This window comes from Mercenaria mercenaria, chromosome 2, assembly GCF_021730395.1.
Source record: "Mercenaria mercenaria strain notata chromosome 2, MADL_Memer_1, whole genome shotgun sequence".
Lineage (NCBI taxonomy): Eukaryota > Metazoa > Mollusca > Bivalvia > Venerida > Veneridae > Mercenaria > Mercenaria mercenaria.
This window is the reverse complement of record NC_069362.1, coordinates 72,746,364-72,764,778: the sequence shown is the minus strand read 5'-3', so window position 1 is coordinate 72,764,778 and position 18,415 is coordinate 72,746,364. Positions and strand designations below refer to the sequence as shown.

The 18,415-nt window shown below is 35.5% G+C and overlaps 2 protein-coding genes across 3 annotated transcripts in view; one reads left to right on the top strand and one right to left on the bottom strand.

Annotated features, from left to right (window-relative positions):
* Positions 1–1,429, bottom strand: part of LOC123562276 (nucleosome-remodeling factor subunit BPTF-like) — a 51,240-nt gene extending 49,811 nt beyond the window's left edge. The window contains exon 1 of the mRNA XM_053536940.1: positions 12–1,429. Coding sequence (XP_053392915.1) covers positions 12–1,009 — 998 coding nt within the window. The 5' untranslated portion in view covers positions 1,010–1,429. The remainder of the gene's footprint in view (positions 1–11) is intronic.
* Positions 1,430–8,257: 6,828 nt separating this feature from the next.
* LOC123564304 (lysosomal alpha-glucosidase-like) overlaps positions 8,258–18,415 on the top strand; it is a 43,411-nt gene continuing 33,253 nt past the window's right edge. For both annotated transcript variants that reach the window (XM_045357800.2, XM_053536939.1), the window contains exons 1-7: positions 8,258–8,601; positions 13,228–13,421; positions 14,762–14,948; positions 15,312–15,466; positions 15,994–16,162; positions 17,068–17,164; positions 17,648–17,886. In XM_045357800.2, the coding sequence (XP_045213735.2) occupies positions 8,416–8,601; positions 13,228–13,421; positions 14,762–14,948; positions 15,312–15,466; positions 15,994–16,162; positions 17,068–17,164; positions 17,648–17,886 (1,227 nt within the window). In that variant the 5' untranslated portion in view covers positions 8,258–8,415. The remainder of the gene's footprint in view (positions 8,602–13,227; positions 13,422–14,761; positions 14,949–15,311; positions 15,467–15,993; positions 16,163–17,067; positions 17,165–17,647; positions 17,887–18,415) is intronic.

Sequence of the window (18,415 nt, the reverse complement as noted above, 5' to 3'; positions counted from 1 at the left end):
TTTATTCATACTTGTGGCATGCTCGACAATGATCATCATACGTAATGTTGCCTTCATTTAGAATCTCTTCTCGAACTTTATTTGTTGTCAAGAAAATGTCAGTTAAAGTCTGAAGCACTTTCAGTTTGTCTGAAACACTAACAAATGGAAACTCTGGCAACTCAAGTACAGCTATTGCATCCTGATAATCATTAGAATTGTTTTTATCACTCTCTAGATAGGCTCTTGCAACTTCTGGCCATGTCATTGCATCATTAAAAAAGTTGGTTATGTTGATACTGTCTTTTGAGTCTGATGGACCAAATGTTGTACTGTTACTGTCTTCTTCCCTCAGTATAGCCTTTACCATCATAACATGTATTTCAGAATAAAGACTGCACTGTTCTTCTCCCAATAATGAGGCACAGAAATCTTCAAATGTGAAAGGAGATAACCTAACAATAGTTCTAAAATGGCGTAAAATTTCATATATTCCTAAACATTGCATCAAATATTCTGTTGGCATTAATAAGTCTGTTGAACTTGGAGGTAAATTTAATGGTGGTATTTCTATATCATCAAGTAAATCTGGACTTTTTGGGCGACGGAAAAACACTACCCTCCGCTTCCCAGATGTACTGTTACTTTCGACACTATAGTCTGACGATGAGTCGTCATCATCGTTATATGAAACATCTGAATCTCCATCAAGATTTGACATATTGTCAAGGTTCTCACTATCAGGTCCGAGTGAACCTGCTCCTGCACTATCTCTTGACATTTCATCATCATCATCAAAAAGATTTTGAATAAAACTCCTTCCTCTATTGGCAGCATCTCTTCTACCTTTGTCATATTTATTTCTGGTTGGTGTCGAGGCTGGGGAGATGCTGACAGGTGTACTCGATCTCGAACTGTTGTCACCAACAAATCCACCTCCAAAAGCCTTTGGCTTTCTCAAAAAATTAGCAGATCTTGGTGTAGCAGACCTTGGGGGCCTCCCACGGCCTCGGCTGCCCCTACCAGGCATCTATACCTCGAATTTTGATGACTGGCACCTCTAAAAGTCAGTTATGCAAATGTAAACAAACACACGTGCTCAATGCCTCAAATTTACGCGAATAAGAATCCATGTTTGTAAATTTGGAGGCCGCCATTTTCCATAATGAAGTCACGTGATATTTTGTGTATTACTTCAAAGCGGCGATTTCAAACTTCATTCATTTGACCAATTATTCTGTGAGGATAGCAGATGAATTGTCATTATATCACATTACTTTTAAACTAGTGTTATACTTAAACTTGGGCAGAGACTGAGAAATTACATCATTTTCATCATTTTCTCTCTTCTTTAACTGTTAGCGATCCAACGCGGCTGTGCGTGCCCGCTTTGAAACCGTGTACGGTATTGGATGAATGTGTGTATGGAAATTTGTCAATCGTTTGATAGCGCAAGATTTAAAACAACTTTTATCACTTGGATCAACTAAATGGGCATAGGCTGATGGGATTTCAAAATTCGGGGCTTTGGAGTTTTGATAGATAGTGTACTTTTACCGAATGAACTAAAATCGACCATAAACTATTGACCAATCAAAACAGCCGTTACAAAAATAACAATACGGGTAATATTGTCGATAAAATACGTGATTTTACGTTAGATAGCGAGACCACTAAAGTTATTGTAGTTTTATGGACTATATATCACAAATAATCAAATATATAACAAGAATGAAACAATAATATGTTATTTTATATCATAGCCTCAAAATCGCCACATCTTCTTCTTGTAAATATGACAAGAAAGTGTCGGAAACTTATGAAAACAAAAAGTAGGGAAGTTGTCAAAGTAACACTAGGGACGTTCTCAACAGAGTTCGGAATGAGGCCCTTACAAGGTACTTGTGATTGATAGGTTTTTAGCTCGTCTGATTTTTTGTCATCACTTGATCGGCGTCGGCGTTGTCTGGTTAAGTTTTATGTTTAGGTCAGCTTTTCTCCTAAACTATCAATTTTTGAAAGCTATCGCTTTAAAACTTGCAACACTTGTTCACCATCAATAGCTGACTCTGTACACAAAGAAACATAACTCCATCCTGCTTTTTGCAAAAATTATGGCCCCTTTTGGACTTAGAAAATATCAGATTTCTTGGTTAAGTTTTGCGTTTAGAACAACTTTTCTCCTTAATGGTCAAAGCTATTGCTTTAAAATTGGAACAGTTATTCGCCATTAAAAGCTGACTCTGCACAACAAGTACCGTAACTACATTCTTTTTGCAAGAATTATGGCCCCTTTTGGACTTAGAAAATCTATTATACAGAGACGAAAAAATCAGATGAGCATCTGCACCCGCAAGACAGTGCTCTAAAATGTTTTATACAACATGAAACGTGTATACTCGACACTTTCTGTGTGATATTAAGACCGTCGGACGGGAGAAGGGAAGAGTTGCGATCTTCCCTACTTTTTCGGCGAAGTGTAAATAATGACTGGCTTTACTTCCTATTTTCCTATGTTTTTCCTTTTTTTTTAAATATTTAAACATATTTTTTCTAACTATTTATTTCCCTGACCAGATCTTCAATGAGTGATCAAAAGATGGAAAAAAAAAGTAAATGTAAATTTATTTATTTACTCTTGGTCTGGTTATCGTAAAAGTGTAGTTGCTCTTACCTATGTTTTCTACGAATTCATCTATTGTTAATAAAATTACCAAAATGCAACCAATGAAATTTGACTGGGAAATATTTAAAGCAAAAGAATAACATAGTACACCTCTTCATTAAAGTAATGCTGTTGGATTTTTTCAATTGAAACTGCCAGAATGCTTCGAAACCCATGTACCGAAAAAAAGTCGCATTAAAAATACTAGACTAAGTCTGGCTTCATTGAGCGGAGGTCACCACCCTCCACCGCTGTCCCCTGTATATAAACCTGATGGCTATTTACATGGACGCGAATTGAATTTAAAACTTACTTTATACAGACTGTTTTATTTTAGTAATCTGTAAATGGATTGTGAGTTAGATTAAAAATTACATATGTCAAAAATAGTGATTGTTTTAGGAATCGAATTTATACAGGAAAAATGGCCTAATCCATTTTTAAGTTGACTTGTACATGAGTTAATTGACGATCGGTCACTGACCATTTTTATGAATCATCGTAGGCCTGGAGCCAGTTTTTTGAAAAAGAAAGATTATAATGACCAGTTGCCATGAGGAAATAATTCAAGACATGACCGTGGTGGCTTCGAATTGACAGATCACAAGCATGAATTCAGACCAAGCCTACGATCCTGCAATGGCCTCTGGAGGACATGTTTTTCTATTATTTGACCATTCTGACTAGTTTTGAAGGCACATGACCACTTCGACTTGACCCTGGTATCATCAGGTGAAACATTTGACTATTTTCCTCATGAAGTCTCATGAAAAAAATGGCCTCTGAAGGTCACAGTTTTTTCAGTTTGACTACTGAACTGTTTTTGAACGAGTGACCAGTTTCGACTTACCTAATTATCATCAAGATGAACATTCGAACTTTCAAGTCCATGAAAAATATGGCCTCTGGAGGGGTCACAAGGTTTTTTCTATTATTTGACCTACTGACCTAGTTTTTGAAGGCATGTGACCCAGTTTCGAACTTGACCTAGATATCATCAAGTTGAACGTTCTGACCAATTTTCATGAAGATCTTGTGAAATATATGGCCTCTAGAGAGGTCACAAGGTTTTTCTATTTTTAGACCTACTGACCTAGTTTTTGACGGCACGTGACCCAGTTTCGAACTTGACCTAGATATCATCAAGGTGAACATTCTGACCAATTTTCATGAAGATCTTTTGAAATATATGGCCTCTAGAGAGGTCACAAGGTTTTTCTATTTTTAGACCTACTGACCTAGTTTTTGATGGCACGTGACCCAGTTTCGAACTTGACCTAGATATCATCAAGATAAACATTCTGACCAATTTTCATAAAGATCCCATGAAAAATGTGACCTCTAGAGTGGTCACAAGCAAAAGTTTACGGACGCACGCACGCACGGACTGACGGACGGACGACGGACGACGGACACCGCGCGATCACAAAAGCTCACCTTGTCACTTTGTGACAGGTGAGCTAAAAAGACATATATGACAGTTTAAAATTAAAGAAAATGGCTCTCAGTGAAGGCAGTCACTTTAGTTCTTAAGATTTCAGTTACATACTGCTGATTAACTTATTTTTAAACAGGTTATTTTTTCCAGTTTCAGGAGTTAAGCCGAATGTAATGCATGATAACTTCTATCGTTCCTGTTGCAAAAACTATTTTTCCCAAAATACCGGTAAGGGAAACGCAGTTCAAATAAATATCTAAACAATAAGTCAGATCCGCCGTTTTGTTTTTAGTTGCAATGGAAGCAAACTGTCAGCCCGTGGTACCAGCTAGCGGGACAAATTGAACATTAGAACAATGTCGCGCTTGCCTTTAGAATTATAAACTGCATTTAACATGTATCAAAATATCCGTTTAAGATAAATTTACGGGGAAATTCTTCAAAAATGTTTCCAGCTGTATCACCTGCCAGAAAGAAATCTTGAAAGAAGTGATTTTCTTGGCACATACCCAAGGACATGTTCAAAACCTTCATAGGACCAGTACTGATACCTATTCAAATCTGCACGCACGCAAACGGCTGAATTCTCGGGATTTCTCCTTCCGAAAGATTTTAGCTCTGTAGAATTATAAATTATAAGCAATGGTTTCTACTACGCAATGTTCGTGACAATTTCTCGACTATCAAAATCTGCAAATATTATACAACAGTCCTGTTGTTGAATTTTTCTTTATGTACCTCAATTTACTTTGAATATGTCTCTTTTCCAATATCGCACAATTTATAACACGCGCTGCAGGTACGTGGTCATCCAATGGGTTTGTCCCACAGGCTCGGCAGATGAAGACTTTGCATTACCTTATCAACCATTTTAAATGGCCCCCCGTGGATAACACATCAAGCTTAGGTCGCCTACCTGTGTCTTTGCACTATAAGCATTTATTTGACTATACAAGATACCGTAACAGTGCACATGTATTCCACTCTACGGTCGCAGGAGCTTACTCATGTCTAGTGTTGATACTTACTTCTGGGGACATTCATCCTAATCGAGACCCCCACCCCCCACCCCGCCAGCTGCACCCGCCTCCGTCCATTAGCAGCGTCTCTGAACACTTCATCTTCTGGATCTTATACCTACCAGAAACCCACGGACGTGTCTCTCAATGGTCTTGAAGAAATAATGATAAATTGTGCGAAACCTTGGATATATACGTCATATATCGTCCTACGGGACAACAACGATTATTGGCAGCTGTGAGAGCAGTGTTTGGACCAGGCGTTCTATGTAAACTGTGAAAACATTATCTTAGTATAGAAAAGTTCAACATCAATATGCAGTTCTTCCTATAGCCAGTAACAGCTATCACATCATCCCAGATATTATACTGAAGTGGTAGATCTGGTATTTACGAGGACTAACCAGCATGTTATTTCCAGTTGTGTATCTAACCCATACATTCCAAATTTAGTTCGTTTTCACTGTCCTGTCGTAGTTTTAGTGCTACGAAAAATAAAACCGGTTTTAAGGCTATACGACAGGGTGACTACGCGAAATAAACTAAATTCTGTTGGGTTGGTAGCCATCTTTTTTAATCCTGTTTCTGATTCTTTCACTGACATAATACTCCTGAACTTGACGTTTCCGAAGTTATTCCAAACCAAACTGTCATTGGATAAACAGTAACATAAGAAAAACTTGTACGTTCACTCAACAGAATTCACAAAAATGTTTAAAGAAACCAACAAAATACTTCAACAATCTGAACAAAATTTAGAAAAGGGAGAAACGACGTCACCAATGTCATAAGAAAAATATAAAGAAGAATATCAAAATAGAGATACTGAAACACTCAGTTCAGACAACCTATGTGCAAAAGACTGGTTCATACTATTTACTGGTTCATGCGCTATGTAAAAAACAAACTTTCTACTTCTACTGTAAACAAAGAAGCAACGCCGGATCAAGAGTAGGTAAGTAAGTGGGTAGATAGATAGGTAGGTAGGTTGGTAGGTAGGTAAGTCGGTCGGTTGGCCGGTTAGTAAGTAGGTAGGTAGGTAAGTAGTAAGTAAGTAAGTAGTTACTCCAGTCTTTAAGAAGTAGGACCCTCCATATCAGCAAGCTATTTTCCAATCTCAAGGAAAACTCACGGAACGCCGCGTGCATAAATATATGTACAACCACTTAGTTTTGCACAACCTTAAACCAGGTTTTGAGAAAGGAAACTCTACAGTTAACCAATTATTTTGTCTCTTCAATAACAATGCCACGCTCTTAATGAAGGAAAAGAAGTCTGTGCGGCTTTTTTTTTTTTTTTTTTTTTTTTTTTTTTTTGGACATATCCAAAACTCCAAAACGTCTTACAGGATTTGGCACAATGGCCTTCTTCGCAAATCATCGTCATGATCTTGGTGTGCAAGACGTTCCTTATTACAGCGCCTCCTCTAAGCATATATACAGGGACGTTCCTAAATTTTACAAAATAGTGATTTGTCTTGCATTTTTCGCACACCCTAAATTGGCCAATGACGTTGTATTGAAGGAATCAACTCTTCTATATATGTTTAAAGATGCTTTATCGACTATTAAGTTTTCGATGTGCTTTGAGTTCCTACAAATGTTTTTACTCCAAATACACATGTGAAAAAGAAAATGCAAAATAAACTAGATTCTAACTTTTAAACAGGGTGTATTTAACGTTTAAAGCGACTGGCCTCCAGATCGTTCGACAACAAAAAAATAAAAATATTTTTTAGATATCTTGAAATAAATGCTATATTTCTTAAGAAGGCTTGAAAACTTAATTACTGACAAACTTTATGTTACGGAAACACATGAGAATTTGCTGTTTTTTTTTTACTACTTTTTACGATGAACAATGGCTTCATTTAAGGACAGGGAACTTCTTCTTAGTGAAAGTATGTGCTGATTATATTTTCTTCAGTCAAGTCAATGTATTGTTGGGTGCTATAGTCATTATGATCAGTTCTTGAAAGAAACAGGCATGTGGTAACAAAATTATTTTCAGTTACAAAGATGCACTGTGGGGTGTTACATTATTATGTAGTACAGTACAGTTATAATAATATGCTGTTTGGTGCTAAACTCATTATCTTCAGCTATGAGAATAAACAGTTGAGTGGTACTCTCATTATGTTTAGCTGAGACAGTGTATTATTGAGTAATACTCACATTACTTTCAGCTGCACTGAATGATATGCTCTTGGGTGTTATATTAATTATGTTCAGTTGTGAAAAAGAACTGTTAAATGGTACTATCATTATGTTGTGTGCTGATTATATTTTCTTCAGTTAAGTCAATGTGTTGTTCAGTGTAAAGGTCGTTATTTTCAGTTCTTAAAAGAGACAGGCATGTGGTAACAAAGTTATGTTCAGTTAAAAAGATGCAATGTTGTGGGGTGTTACAGTTATTATGTTCAGTTATAATAATAAGATGTTTTGTGCACCAAAAAGAATATTATTATAACTGAACATAATAACTGTAACACCCCACAATGCATCTTTTTAACTGAATATTAATTTTGTTACCACATGCCTGTTTCTTTCAAGAACTGGTCATAATGACTATAGCACCCGACAATACATTGACTTGACTGAAGAAAATATAAGCAGCACACAACATAACAATTCAATAACTGGACACATGGGAATTTCCACTCAGCATATTGTATCTCGGACTCAACAGAACGACATTTAACCAGGCATATCAGTCATTCTAAACATAAGACAGTCTATAGGCGTTCCATAGTTTGTCACGCTTTTACTCCAGGTAAACTGTCTCGATTATAAGATTCTTTCACTGGTTGTAGGTGCAGATGGGAATTTCCGGCATCGAGGGTAACTGTTTATGCGGTAATGAGGCTCCTGCCAAATTTAGCCAAATCTGGAGGTCAGTGCCTTTAAGAAAATCATTCTTAGTTTTAACAAAGAGCTATAAAAATAAATGTTAAATACTTCTTTGGTTTTAAGTACTTTCTTTACAACCAATTGTAAAATATAAAAAAGACAACATTTTACAACTGTCATGTTTTGATAAAGGGCTGAGGTGCATGAGGATGGTTTGTGAACTGAAATACCATTCGAACCCGACCCATAAAGACGGGCCTCATTAACTGTGTAGTCATGTGACTTCTTTTGCGCTACACTTATATCACATGATAAAAACATGTCAGATGACACTGTAAACAACCTAGATACATTGACTATGTAAAGTGCTGTTATTATAATTAAAGAAGACAAAACACGCGCGTGAACAATTACAGAGAACACACGATTCTGTATGAAAGCACTAATTAAGTTTTTACAAGAACAATGGCTTCATTTAAGGACAGGGAACTTCTTCTTAGTGAAAAGTCGCAAAGTGAAAGTAGAATAGTTACCAGAAGTTACCAGCAAAGGAGGAGATTTTCATTCTTGACAACAATTTGCACAATATGCTTTGCAGCATCTTTGGGAGCTTTTGGAATATTTGTTTCTATGACATTTTATGACTGCATGGTAATGCTTTTATAGATTTCTTACTGCAGATCACAATAAACTTAATTTTTACATGTAGGCTACAGATTGACCTTGATATACAAGGAAATTGATTACTTAAATATTTGATCCATCAGGGTTTTTTTTTGACATTTGTACAATACAATATCATTTTACAGCTGTAACTTTTTTTCAACTTAATTAATCATATAAGAGTCTGTAGTGGTGTATTCTATACCTATTCTAATTAAGCCTTAAGGCCTAAAAAGAATGATTGTTTGTTTCTGGTAACATGCTAAAAAAAGTTAGGGTAGGAAGGTCAGTAATTTTTTTTCTTGATTTTTTTTGTTAAGTGGGACTTTTTAGATATTATTTTTGTGTCAGAAAATGAATGCAAATCAAAGGGTTTATGCCTTTAGAGCATCAGTAAGTTGATTTCTAATATCACTGACCATGTTAAAAGCATAAAATTTTTAGTAGTGCAGTTTTGCAACTTTTTTGTTAAAATGTTGAAAAAAATTCTCCAAGGCCATAAAAAATATTTAGGGTCAGGCAAAACATTAGGGTAGGCCAGGAAACCAGAAACCAGCAATTCTTTAGGCCTAATTAATGTTTCACCTGTCCAAAACTTCACACATCAGACCTGTAGAGTGGTGGAACCTATGCTCGCGGTATTCCTATGCTCGCGGTATTTCAATAAATATGCTCGCTGCAGAAGCACTGATAAAAATATTTCATCATGCTATATTCAACACCGACCAGTAGTGAAATACCTTTACAACAAACGTAGCGATAGCCGCGCGTGCTGCTCACGTGACGTATACCGCAGCCGAAACATTTTACGCAATCTGTATCCGTCGCACAAATCTCACACAAATATGTCAAAATCACTCAACTAAAGTTAGTTTTTTTGAAATCATGCATTACATTCAGATATAAGATACATTTAAGAGCAAGATGTGATGAATGTGGCGCCTGGCTACACTATGAGTGCCTTTCGAACCAAGAAAAAGGTCTTAGTATTTTGACAAAGTCCAAATGGTTCTTTCTGAGATGTAGGGAGGAGTAAATTTCCTACACACAAAAGAAGTGTAGAAAGCATTAGCGAGTTAATCACTGTCGTTGTTTGAATCTTTAATACTTGAACATTCTGTTTTTAAACAACATTATTATACGTTTTTAAGCTTTGTTCTAATAGTGACTCCATTTCTGTAAGGGAAATATACACATAGAGGCACATACTAAATGTTTTCCCCATTTATTTTGTTTTTCATATAATAAATGAGTAATGTTCTAAATATTATATTCGCATATGCTTGTTTGTTCATTTTTAGCCTGCTGAATTTTTTTTTTTCGTCCTTAGTTTAATCGATATTACATACCGCCAGCATAGGTTCCCTTCAGGGCGAATTTTCACCTTTTTACGTATGCCGTGTCGATAGCTCACGAGACGACTAAGTCACGTGATGACGCACATCAACAATATGTTTCGCTAAAAGGAGGATAACTTTATGTTTTTGCATAGGCAAATCGAATTAATAATTTTTTCTTGCTTCTTAAAAAGATTATATATGTACAAAATACCGCGAGCATAGGTTCCACCACTCTAGTCCAACTAATTTGACGCGATCCTAGGGAATATTGAGTAATTTTTCCTATGGGCAACATCCGCATTCGCGTCAAACACTCATAAATTCAAATAAAACTTACATGTATCAAAGGGGATTTAATTCCTCATTGATTTATGTAAAAATTGTCAAATAATTTCCAAAATTACGATTTTTTTGGTGATTTAAACCTATGTATGTACTGTACACGATTAATGTTTACTGTGTCTTCATGGCAGTATGCACAAGCGATAAAACCAATAACTTTACATGACTGTCACTGTGATTTTTCCTCCATTATTTTGGTCTTTGAGGTTTTGATAGTTAGATTGCCCGTCACAAATATAAAATAATGTGACCGTCAAATTATTTGGACAAATCAGACCTACTGACATAACTATCTTAGATAACTCTTGCTTGAATTTAATTTAAAATTATGGCCTCTTTTTGCTAAGAAAATATGGTTGAAGCTTTTCATGCAACCATTCAGCTGTATCTCAGTAACAACTCAATGTATTGGATTGCTTTCAAACCTCATGTATGACTTAAGCACATATGGCAAGTAACATAACTCTAGCTTCTATTTTTTCAAAGTTACCCCCCTTTTTGATATAGTTTTGCATACAGCTAGCCTGTGTTCAGGCCTAGTCTTTGTTCAAGCCCTATGTTTTGTTCACAGGAGATAAATCCTGAGGCTATTCATATTTTGTATAGTTATGTCCCTTTTCTTCTCAGAGCCAAGAGAGACTGGTCAGAATAATTACATGAGTAATGACTGAAAAAAAATTAAAAAAAACTATCTAGTCGGTAGCCAGTCTACATGTGAGCTTTTTTCTCAGGAATTGTTTGACAAAATGTTTTCAGATTCTTTACACATCTTTGGCGTCATGGGACGACTCACATGTATAGCTAGATTTATAACTCTGGCTTCCATTTCAGAAAAAAAATGCCCCTTTTTCAACTTTTGTTTGTAAGCTAGTATTAGGTGGAAGGGCTTCAAATAGTTAAGTGTGCTGTCATTTGTTTGACAGCTCTTGTTTATTTTGGTATATCTGGAAATAAAAGAGACTAGGATAGGTGGATGGCCTTGTTTCTTTTGTAAATCATCCACAATTTTACTGTTTACACACTAAAGGTACCAATTATGGCCCTATGGAAACACAACATTGGCTGAATATTCTTATAAAAAAACCTTGTTTACACTGTAGAGAAAACATTTTCTCTACCATCTTTGTGAAATGTGGTCAGTATGTTTGTCTTTATGAAATGTATTAATCCAGATAGTAGGAACTTTTTTGTGCCTCCACCCAACGTCACACCCACCCAAATTTTTTTTATGGGAGGGTGGCCCATGCTGTTGCTAAGGCAACCCGGGTTTGATTTTATTTCTTGATTTGGTATTTTCTAAAGACAGTTTAGAAACAAAAAATCATGCTCTAATGTTCTTAAGACCAGAATTCAGTTTTAAAGAAAGATAATTTTTATCAACAATCTGGAGTCCAGTCCCTTTACAGTATAGCTGCGCAACACAGTGTATTAATAAAAATGAAATAAAACAAAACAAAGTGTAATGATAAAACTTCTTTTAAGTCTCAATGTTCATGAAATTATTATCTGATTATAATTAATTCAAATGTGGTAACAAGTTTTTTAAAAAGATATTTCTTATTTGTGAAAACTTATCACTCAAGAAACAAATTATACTATGCACAAGGGAATTGCAGGCGGAACATAAAAAGTTATCAAAATACTGCCTAAGCTGTATTAAAAATGCATGCCGTACAAGTGTACTGGTAATGAAAATACAGATTATTTGCCTTTTGTTTTCTTTACAGTATTCATTCCATATTAACCCTTACCCTGCTAAATTTCTGTGATGAACTTGTCCATCTTTCAATTTGGACAGTACCATTAACTGTTAAAAGGAATGCATACCAAAAAGATACTGACTGAATGGTCAACAGTGCAGATCATGATCTACACTGGTCGCAAAGGCAGAATCAATCGTGTCCTGCATGTTAAGGATTAAATAACAAAACATTCTGCAAAATCATCAGGTATAAGATTATCCAAATGACAGAAGAGTGTTAATTTATACTAATTTATTTCAGCTTGATTATGAAAAAAGCTAGAAGCTTATTTCAATCACTTTTGAATGCTTTTTGGAGAAAAAAAACACTCGACCACCACTTCTTTTAAGAGAGTTATTAAAATTTCTGTTTCTACTGCATGCACATGTAGCATTTATAGATAGTATCTGTCTGTCTCATTTTCACATGCAGCATTAGTCATTGACCTTTAGCCAAAAGATCAATTTGAATGTGACTGTGTTGAATAAAAATGTTAAGTAGTGTTAAATGAAGTGAAGTTTTGTTTCTGTAGGCTTATTTATATGATAATACATGTATATAGGACTGACATTAATTATTTAGGTGAAAACTGGGCAGCAGAAAACCATATAAAATAGACAGCTGATAAATGTGGGAAAAGCTAGTTACATGTAACTACTTTTTTAGCTCGACTTTTCGAAGAAAAAGTAGAGCTATTGCACTCGCCCCGGCGTCGCCATCGCCGTCGCCGTCGTCGTTGTCGTTGGTTAAAGTTTTTGATAAAGTCAGATATCTCTGTTACTATCAAAGCTATTGACTTGAAACTTAAAATACTTATTTACCATCAAAGTCTACACCAGGAGAAACAACTTGCATAATTCTGTTTTGAATTTTGACAGAATTATGCCCCTTTTTAACTTAGAATTTTTTGTTAAAATTTTGATAAAGTCAAATATCTCTGTTACTATTAAAGCTTTTGACTTGAAACTCAAAATAATCATTTACTATCAAAGTCTACACCAGGAGACACAATTCCCATAACTCTGATTTGAATTTTGACAGAGTTATGTCCCTTTTTAACTTGGGATTTTTTTACTGGCAAAGCTCTAATTCAGAGTAAAGCACTGAGAAAAGTCGAGCGCGCTGTCTTATGGACAGCTCTTGTTAAGATTATAGGAGACCAAAGAGTATAATTATGCTTTCCATTTCAGGTTGAAGGAAACTTGGAAACAAATGCTACAGATACAGATTTTGAAGCCGGAGATGTTGTATCTAACAGTCCTCAGTGCTCCAGCATACCGCATACTAACAGACAAGATTGCTGGCCCCAGTCTGGTGTTGTCACACAACACAAGTGTGAACAGAAAGGATGCTGCTGGAACCCATTCTATGGAAACTCTCCCATGTAAGAATATTTGCACATATGAACATGAGGAATCTATATTGCAATACTAGAAAATAGTAATTATATCTCACTGAGATGTACTGATTTTTTTCTTGTCTGCCTGCCCAAGCATACGTCTGTCTGAACTTCTTCTCTTACAAGGGGACTTTGTTCTGTGGCTGAGTAGTTACGGTCACCAACTTCAGATGGCTTGCCCCTTATCACTGTGAGTTCTAAACATTGGCTGTAGTGTAGAATTCTTTCATGTGAGAAAGCCATCCAGCTGGCTTATGGAAGGTTGTTGGCCTTCATGGGTGCCTACCCATGCCTGAAATAATATCCAGAGGGATACCTGCATTGTTTTTTTTTTTTGGGGGGGGGTGCCTTTTTAGGCCTAAAATTTGATCCCATTGCCTTCTCAGAAAAGTTTGCTTTTGCCCACGTTTTGAACAAAAATTCCCCTGAAAAAAGTAACCAAAACTCTTGATAGATCTACATTATTATGAAATCCATACAATTTAAAAAAAACAAGACAATATGCCTTTAATTCATTTTCTTTTTTTAAGCGTAAAATTTTTATTAAAAATTTTGTTTTTATTACAATGCATTGTCTTCATGTTTTTGTTGTTACAGTGCAGTTTCCCCCTCCTAATGGACTCTGCCACCATTCTTAAAAAAAAATGGAAAAAAAAACCTGACATGTATTTCTCTGCCACGAAAGGCTGGAATGTCGCCTTATGTTTTATTATTTAACCAAAAATGACATTTCTTTAATAGTAAAGATTACATCTGTTACGTGCAACCCATTTTTGATCAGTTTGAGAAAAATGTACAGAAGAAAGATGGTGCATCTGTCATTTAAGACTATGCTATTACATGGCTGTGCTATGAGATACAGTAATTATATAATAAAAATGTTGTAAGTAGCCAATAAGATCTTTCATTATAAATGACTATTAAAAGGAGTAAGTACAATTTCTTTAATAACTTCAGATAGATAAAAATATGACATGACAATCGGCACAGTGAGTGTTAGTATTAGTAGCTGTAAGGTGCAGTATGGCTAGCTACAGTTTTGGTGAGAAATCTGTACAGCAAACAGTTTTCTCAAAAGTACCGTTTTTCATGTGCAATCTTTAAATTCTTATGTTAAAGAAGTCCAAGACTCTTGCATATTTATGTTAATGAATATGTAATGGACTAATATGAATTTACCAGGTTGTGACAATTCGTAATTTGAAGATGCATATGGTTTTACAAAATTCAGTTTTGCCCAGGAACTGAAATCTATATTTGAGGTATACAGATGGCTAGCTTCCATTTACAGTTATTCATACCTGAGAGACTGTTGTATTTTCTAGGCTGGGAGGTGTACCATTTTGTTTCTACCCAAGTGATTATCAGGGTTACACAGTGACCAGTGTCCAGAAATCTGACACAGGAATGAAGGTAATGTTACGGTTGCAGCAACCCTCTGGATGGCCAAATGATGTACAGAATGTAGCACTAGATGTCACATTTGATACAGCACAGAGACTCAGTTTCAAGGTATGATAAATGTAGAAACATTTTGTTCATATATATTGTAAATTCAGGACCTGGTGACACTGTGAAGTTACCAACATTATATAATTGTTAAAAAAATACATTGAGGGTTTAATAAAAGCTGTTATAAACAGTAATTGCAGCTATATGAACTTAATATTCACTGAACAATACACATTTTCATTCTGGAACACATGTTAATTCTTTTTGCAAAAAGTGTCTAAATAAATTCTTCAACCACCAACAAGGTACATAATCCAGGTATGCTGGCTCAGTGAACTGAAGTTGTGTTAAAAAAGATATATAATCAAAATCAAAAATTAATACATAGATGTACCCGATCCAAATCTGTACTTTATGTTACAGTTCTTTGACCCAAATAATGCAAGGTATGAGGTACCAGTCAAAGTGTCAAGGTCAACCAACCATGTAACAGCAGCGAATACTGAATACAATGTAGATATACCATCTCAAGGACGTTTCTACATCACCGTGACTAGGAAGTCATCTGGTCAAGTATTGTGAGTTACATTAAACAAATTCTTTTGTGTATATATTATAACTTTCAATATATTTTTTTTGTTGAGTTTAACATTACACCAACATAATGATAGGTCATATGGAGATTTTCCAGTTTTTTATAGTGCTGGAATACCAAGGTGCCCCTTTTGGTATTATTTCATCATGGGCTGGCAGCTGGTTAGAACTACTGACCTGTAAGCCAGGCTTGATGGCTTCCACACATGAAAGAATTCTACACTATATGTGAGATTTCAAACACATAGCAGTGATGGGCAAGTGATTTGAAGTCAGTGACCTTAACCACTCAGCCATGGAGACCCCAAGAGAATGAAGTAATTGTATAGATGTTTGTTTTAGATGATATTTCAAAACACTTTTTTTTTTCAATATTAGATTTCCTATTTATGAAATTTGCATCATTTTGATATTCGTTCTTTTGTTTTAGGAAAAGAGATTTATCTTGGTGAATAATTATCAGTCTGATTTGATTAGCTTAGACTTTGACCTTAATTATAATCACAAACAGGTTCAGTACACAAGGTGCATCACCACTGGTATTTGCAGACCAGTTTATTCAGCTTGGTACCCAGCTCAGTACAAAGTATATATATGGGCTAGGAGAACACCGGGCAGCATTCCTGGTCAGCACTAACTGGACCAAACTGGCATTTTGGAGCAGAGATCAACCACCATCTGTAAGACTTTATTTTGTGTGTTAAACATTTTTCTAATAAAATCTTTTACTGTTCATTTCAGCAATTTCTTAGCAGAATTTTTTAAAATTTCATCGTAATTGTGCAAGAACCAAGCTAATGTTATCCATCATTCCAAAGGTCTTCAGGGTAATAAATAGTAGCACTTTTCAATTTTGAAAGTTTTGGTTTATGGCCCAAAGTTATACTAGCTGAAATATACAAAACAACAAATAAATCAAAATCAGAATGCATTTGGCCAAAAATTTGCAAGGGAAAATAACAGTGAGAATTGTTTTGCTAATAAATTCTAAACCACTAGAGATAATAGAAAAAAGAAGTTCTTTTCACTGCTTGAAAAGATACCAAAGAAAAACCATTTGCAGAATTGGCAATTCAGGCAAGGTGAACAGGCACATTTCTTATTAGAAGGAATGCATTTCACAGGAGTCAGAGATATTGAAATAGACTTTAGGGATTTTGATGTCGCAATGTTGGAAACAAAGTAGGTATTTAATTGGGGGTTGGGTTGGGGGGGGGGGGGGGGGTTATTGGTGTTGTAGAAAGTATTAATTTAAGATTTCAAAATACATTTAAATACTGTGTATATGTATGTTTTGTGTACAAAATATTGAAAATAGTCTGACTGGAGTCTAATTCATTCATGTTCTGGTTTACACTTACAATGGTTTAATATAACATACAAAAACATGAAACATGTACAAAAAGCACTGACTTACTGAATAAAAATAGCAATTGCTTAGATATTCAGGACCATATATAGGATGTCTGACTGGATACAATGAAGTAGATCAGAAACTGAGTTCAGTTATGAACTATCTTAAATGGCTTTCTAATTATGCATTGCTAATAAAGTGACTATAATTACTTCCATGTGTATATTTCAGCGACATTCGAACCTGTATGGTGTTCACCCATTCTATTTAAATATTGAAGAAGACCACAATGCACATGGGGTGTTCCTTCTGAACAGTAATGCCATGGGTAAGTGTTGTACTGAGACAGTAGATCTGTATTCCAGCAAGCTACAAAACCAGGACCTGCATGTCTGAACCACAAAAGTTATCATCAGTTCCAATGTGAGGCCAAGGTGTTATGTGGATGCTTATATCCACTTGTGAAACTGGAATGTCTATTGTGTGAAAATTATCAAACTTAATATGTCATATTGCTACACTACACTTCTATGTGTTTATAAAGTTTATGTATTATATGATATATATATCACCCATATTTTACAGAGATAGAATTAATTTCATTAAAAGAAATGTATAGAAATTATTAATATAAGGGTTATTATAACAGTAGCTTGTAGTGGGTCGTGTTTGGCTGTGTTGGATTTTATAATGTTGGATATCTGTTGACACACTGGCAGGCGTCATTTGATCCAACCCTGGCAAAATCTGCCAAATCTGAATACACCAGATGAAGCCACAGTTGTAATAAGTCTGTTTTATTTTCATGTAGAGGTTGAGGTGCAACCGGCACCAGCATTAACCTACAGGACCACAGGGGGTGTACTGGATTTCTTTGTTTTCACTGGACCTACCCCAGATAATGTCGTACAACAGTATACTGAACTTATTGGTCGGCCCTTCATGCCGCCATACTGGGCTCTTGGCTTCCATCTGTGTCGCTGGAAATATGGGGGAATAGATGGCATGAAAAAAGTCATCAAGAGAATGAGAGATGCCAAAATGCCATTTGTAAGTATGATAATGTAAATTCACAAACTAACACATAGAGATAGTACCTAAGTTTTTCAAATCATAGGTATGAAGTGAAAAAGCTTTGAAATGAAAACAAATGTACATATATTTCTCAAAAATAGATATATCAACACTATTTTAACCAGAAGCGTAGAGTTATGAGCATTTCATATTTTCATGTGAAAGAAAATTTTGTGATCAAGGAAATGTAACTCTTCCTGGACCTGGAGAGCAGAAACATCAAAGGGACATAATATAGCGAATATTTTCTACTTGGGTGCATTTTATTTAACATTCAACTGTGATCTGGATTTCTAAATAATGATCCATGATACTGTGTGCTAAAAATATAGAACAACTGGAATAGTCCTTTAACAGCAAAAGATGCTGTAGCAGAATGAAAATGGTTAAGCTCTAACTGGGATTCGAACCCAGGACCTCTCACACCTAAGGCAGATGCTCTACCACTTCTCTATAACAGCAGTAGCTATAGCTAGGCAGTTTAAGTGCACCGATTACATTACGT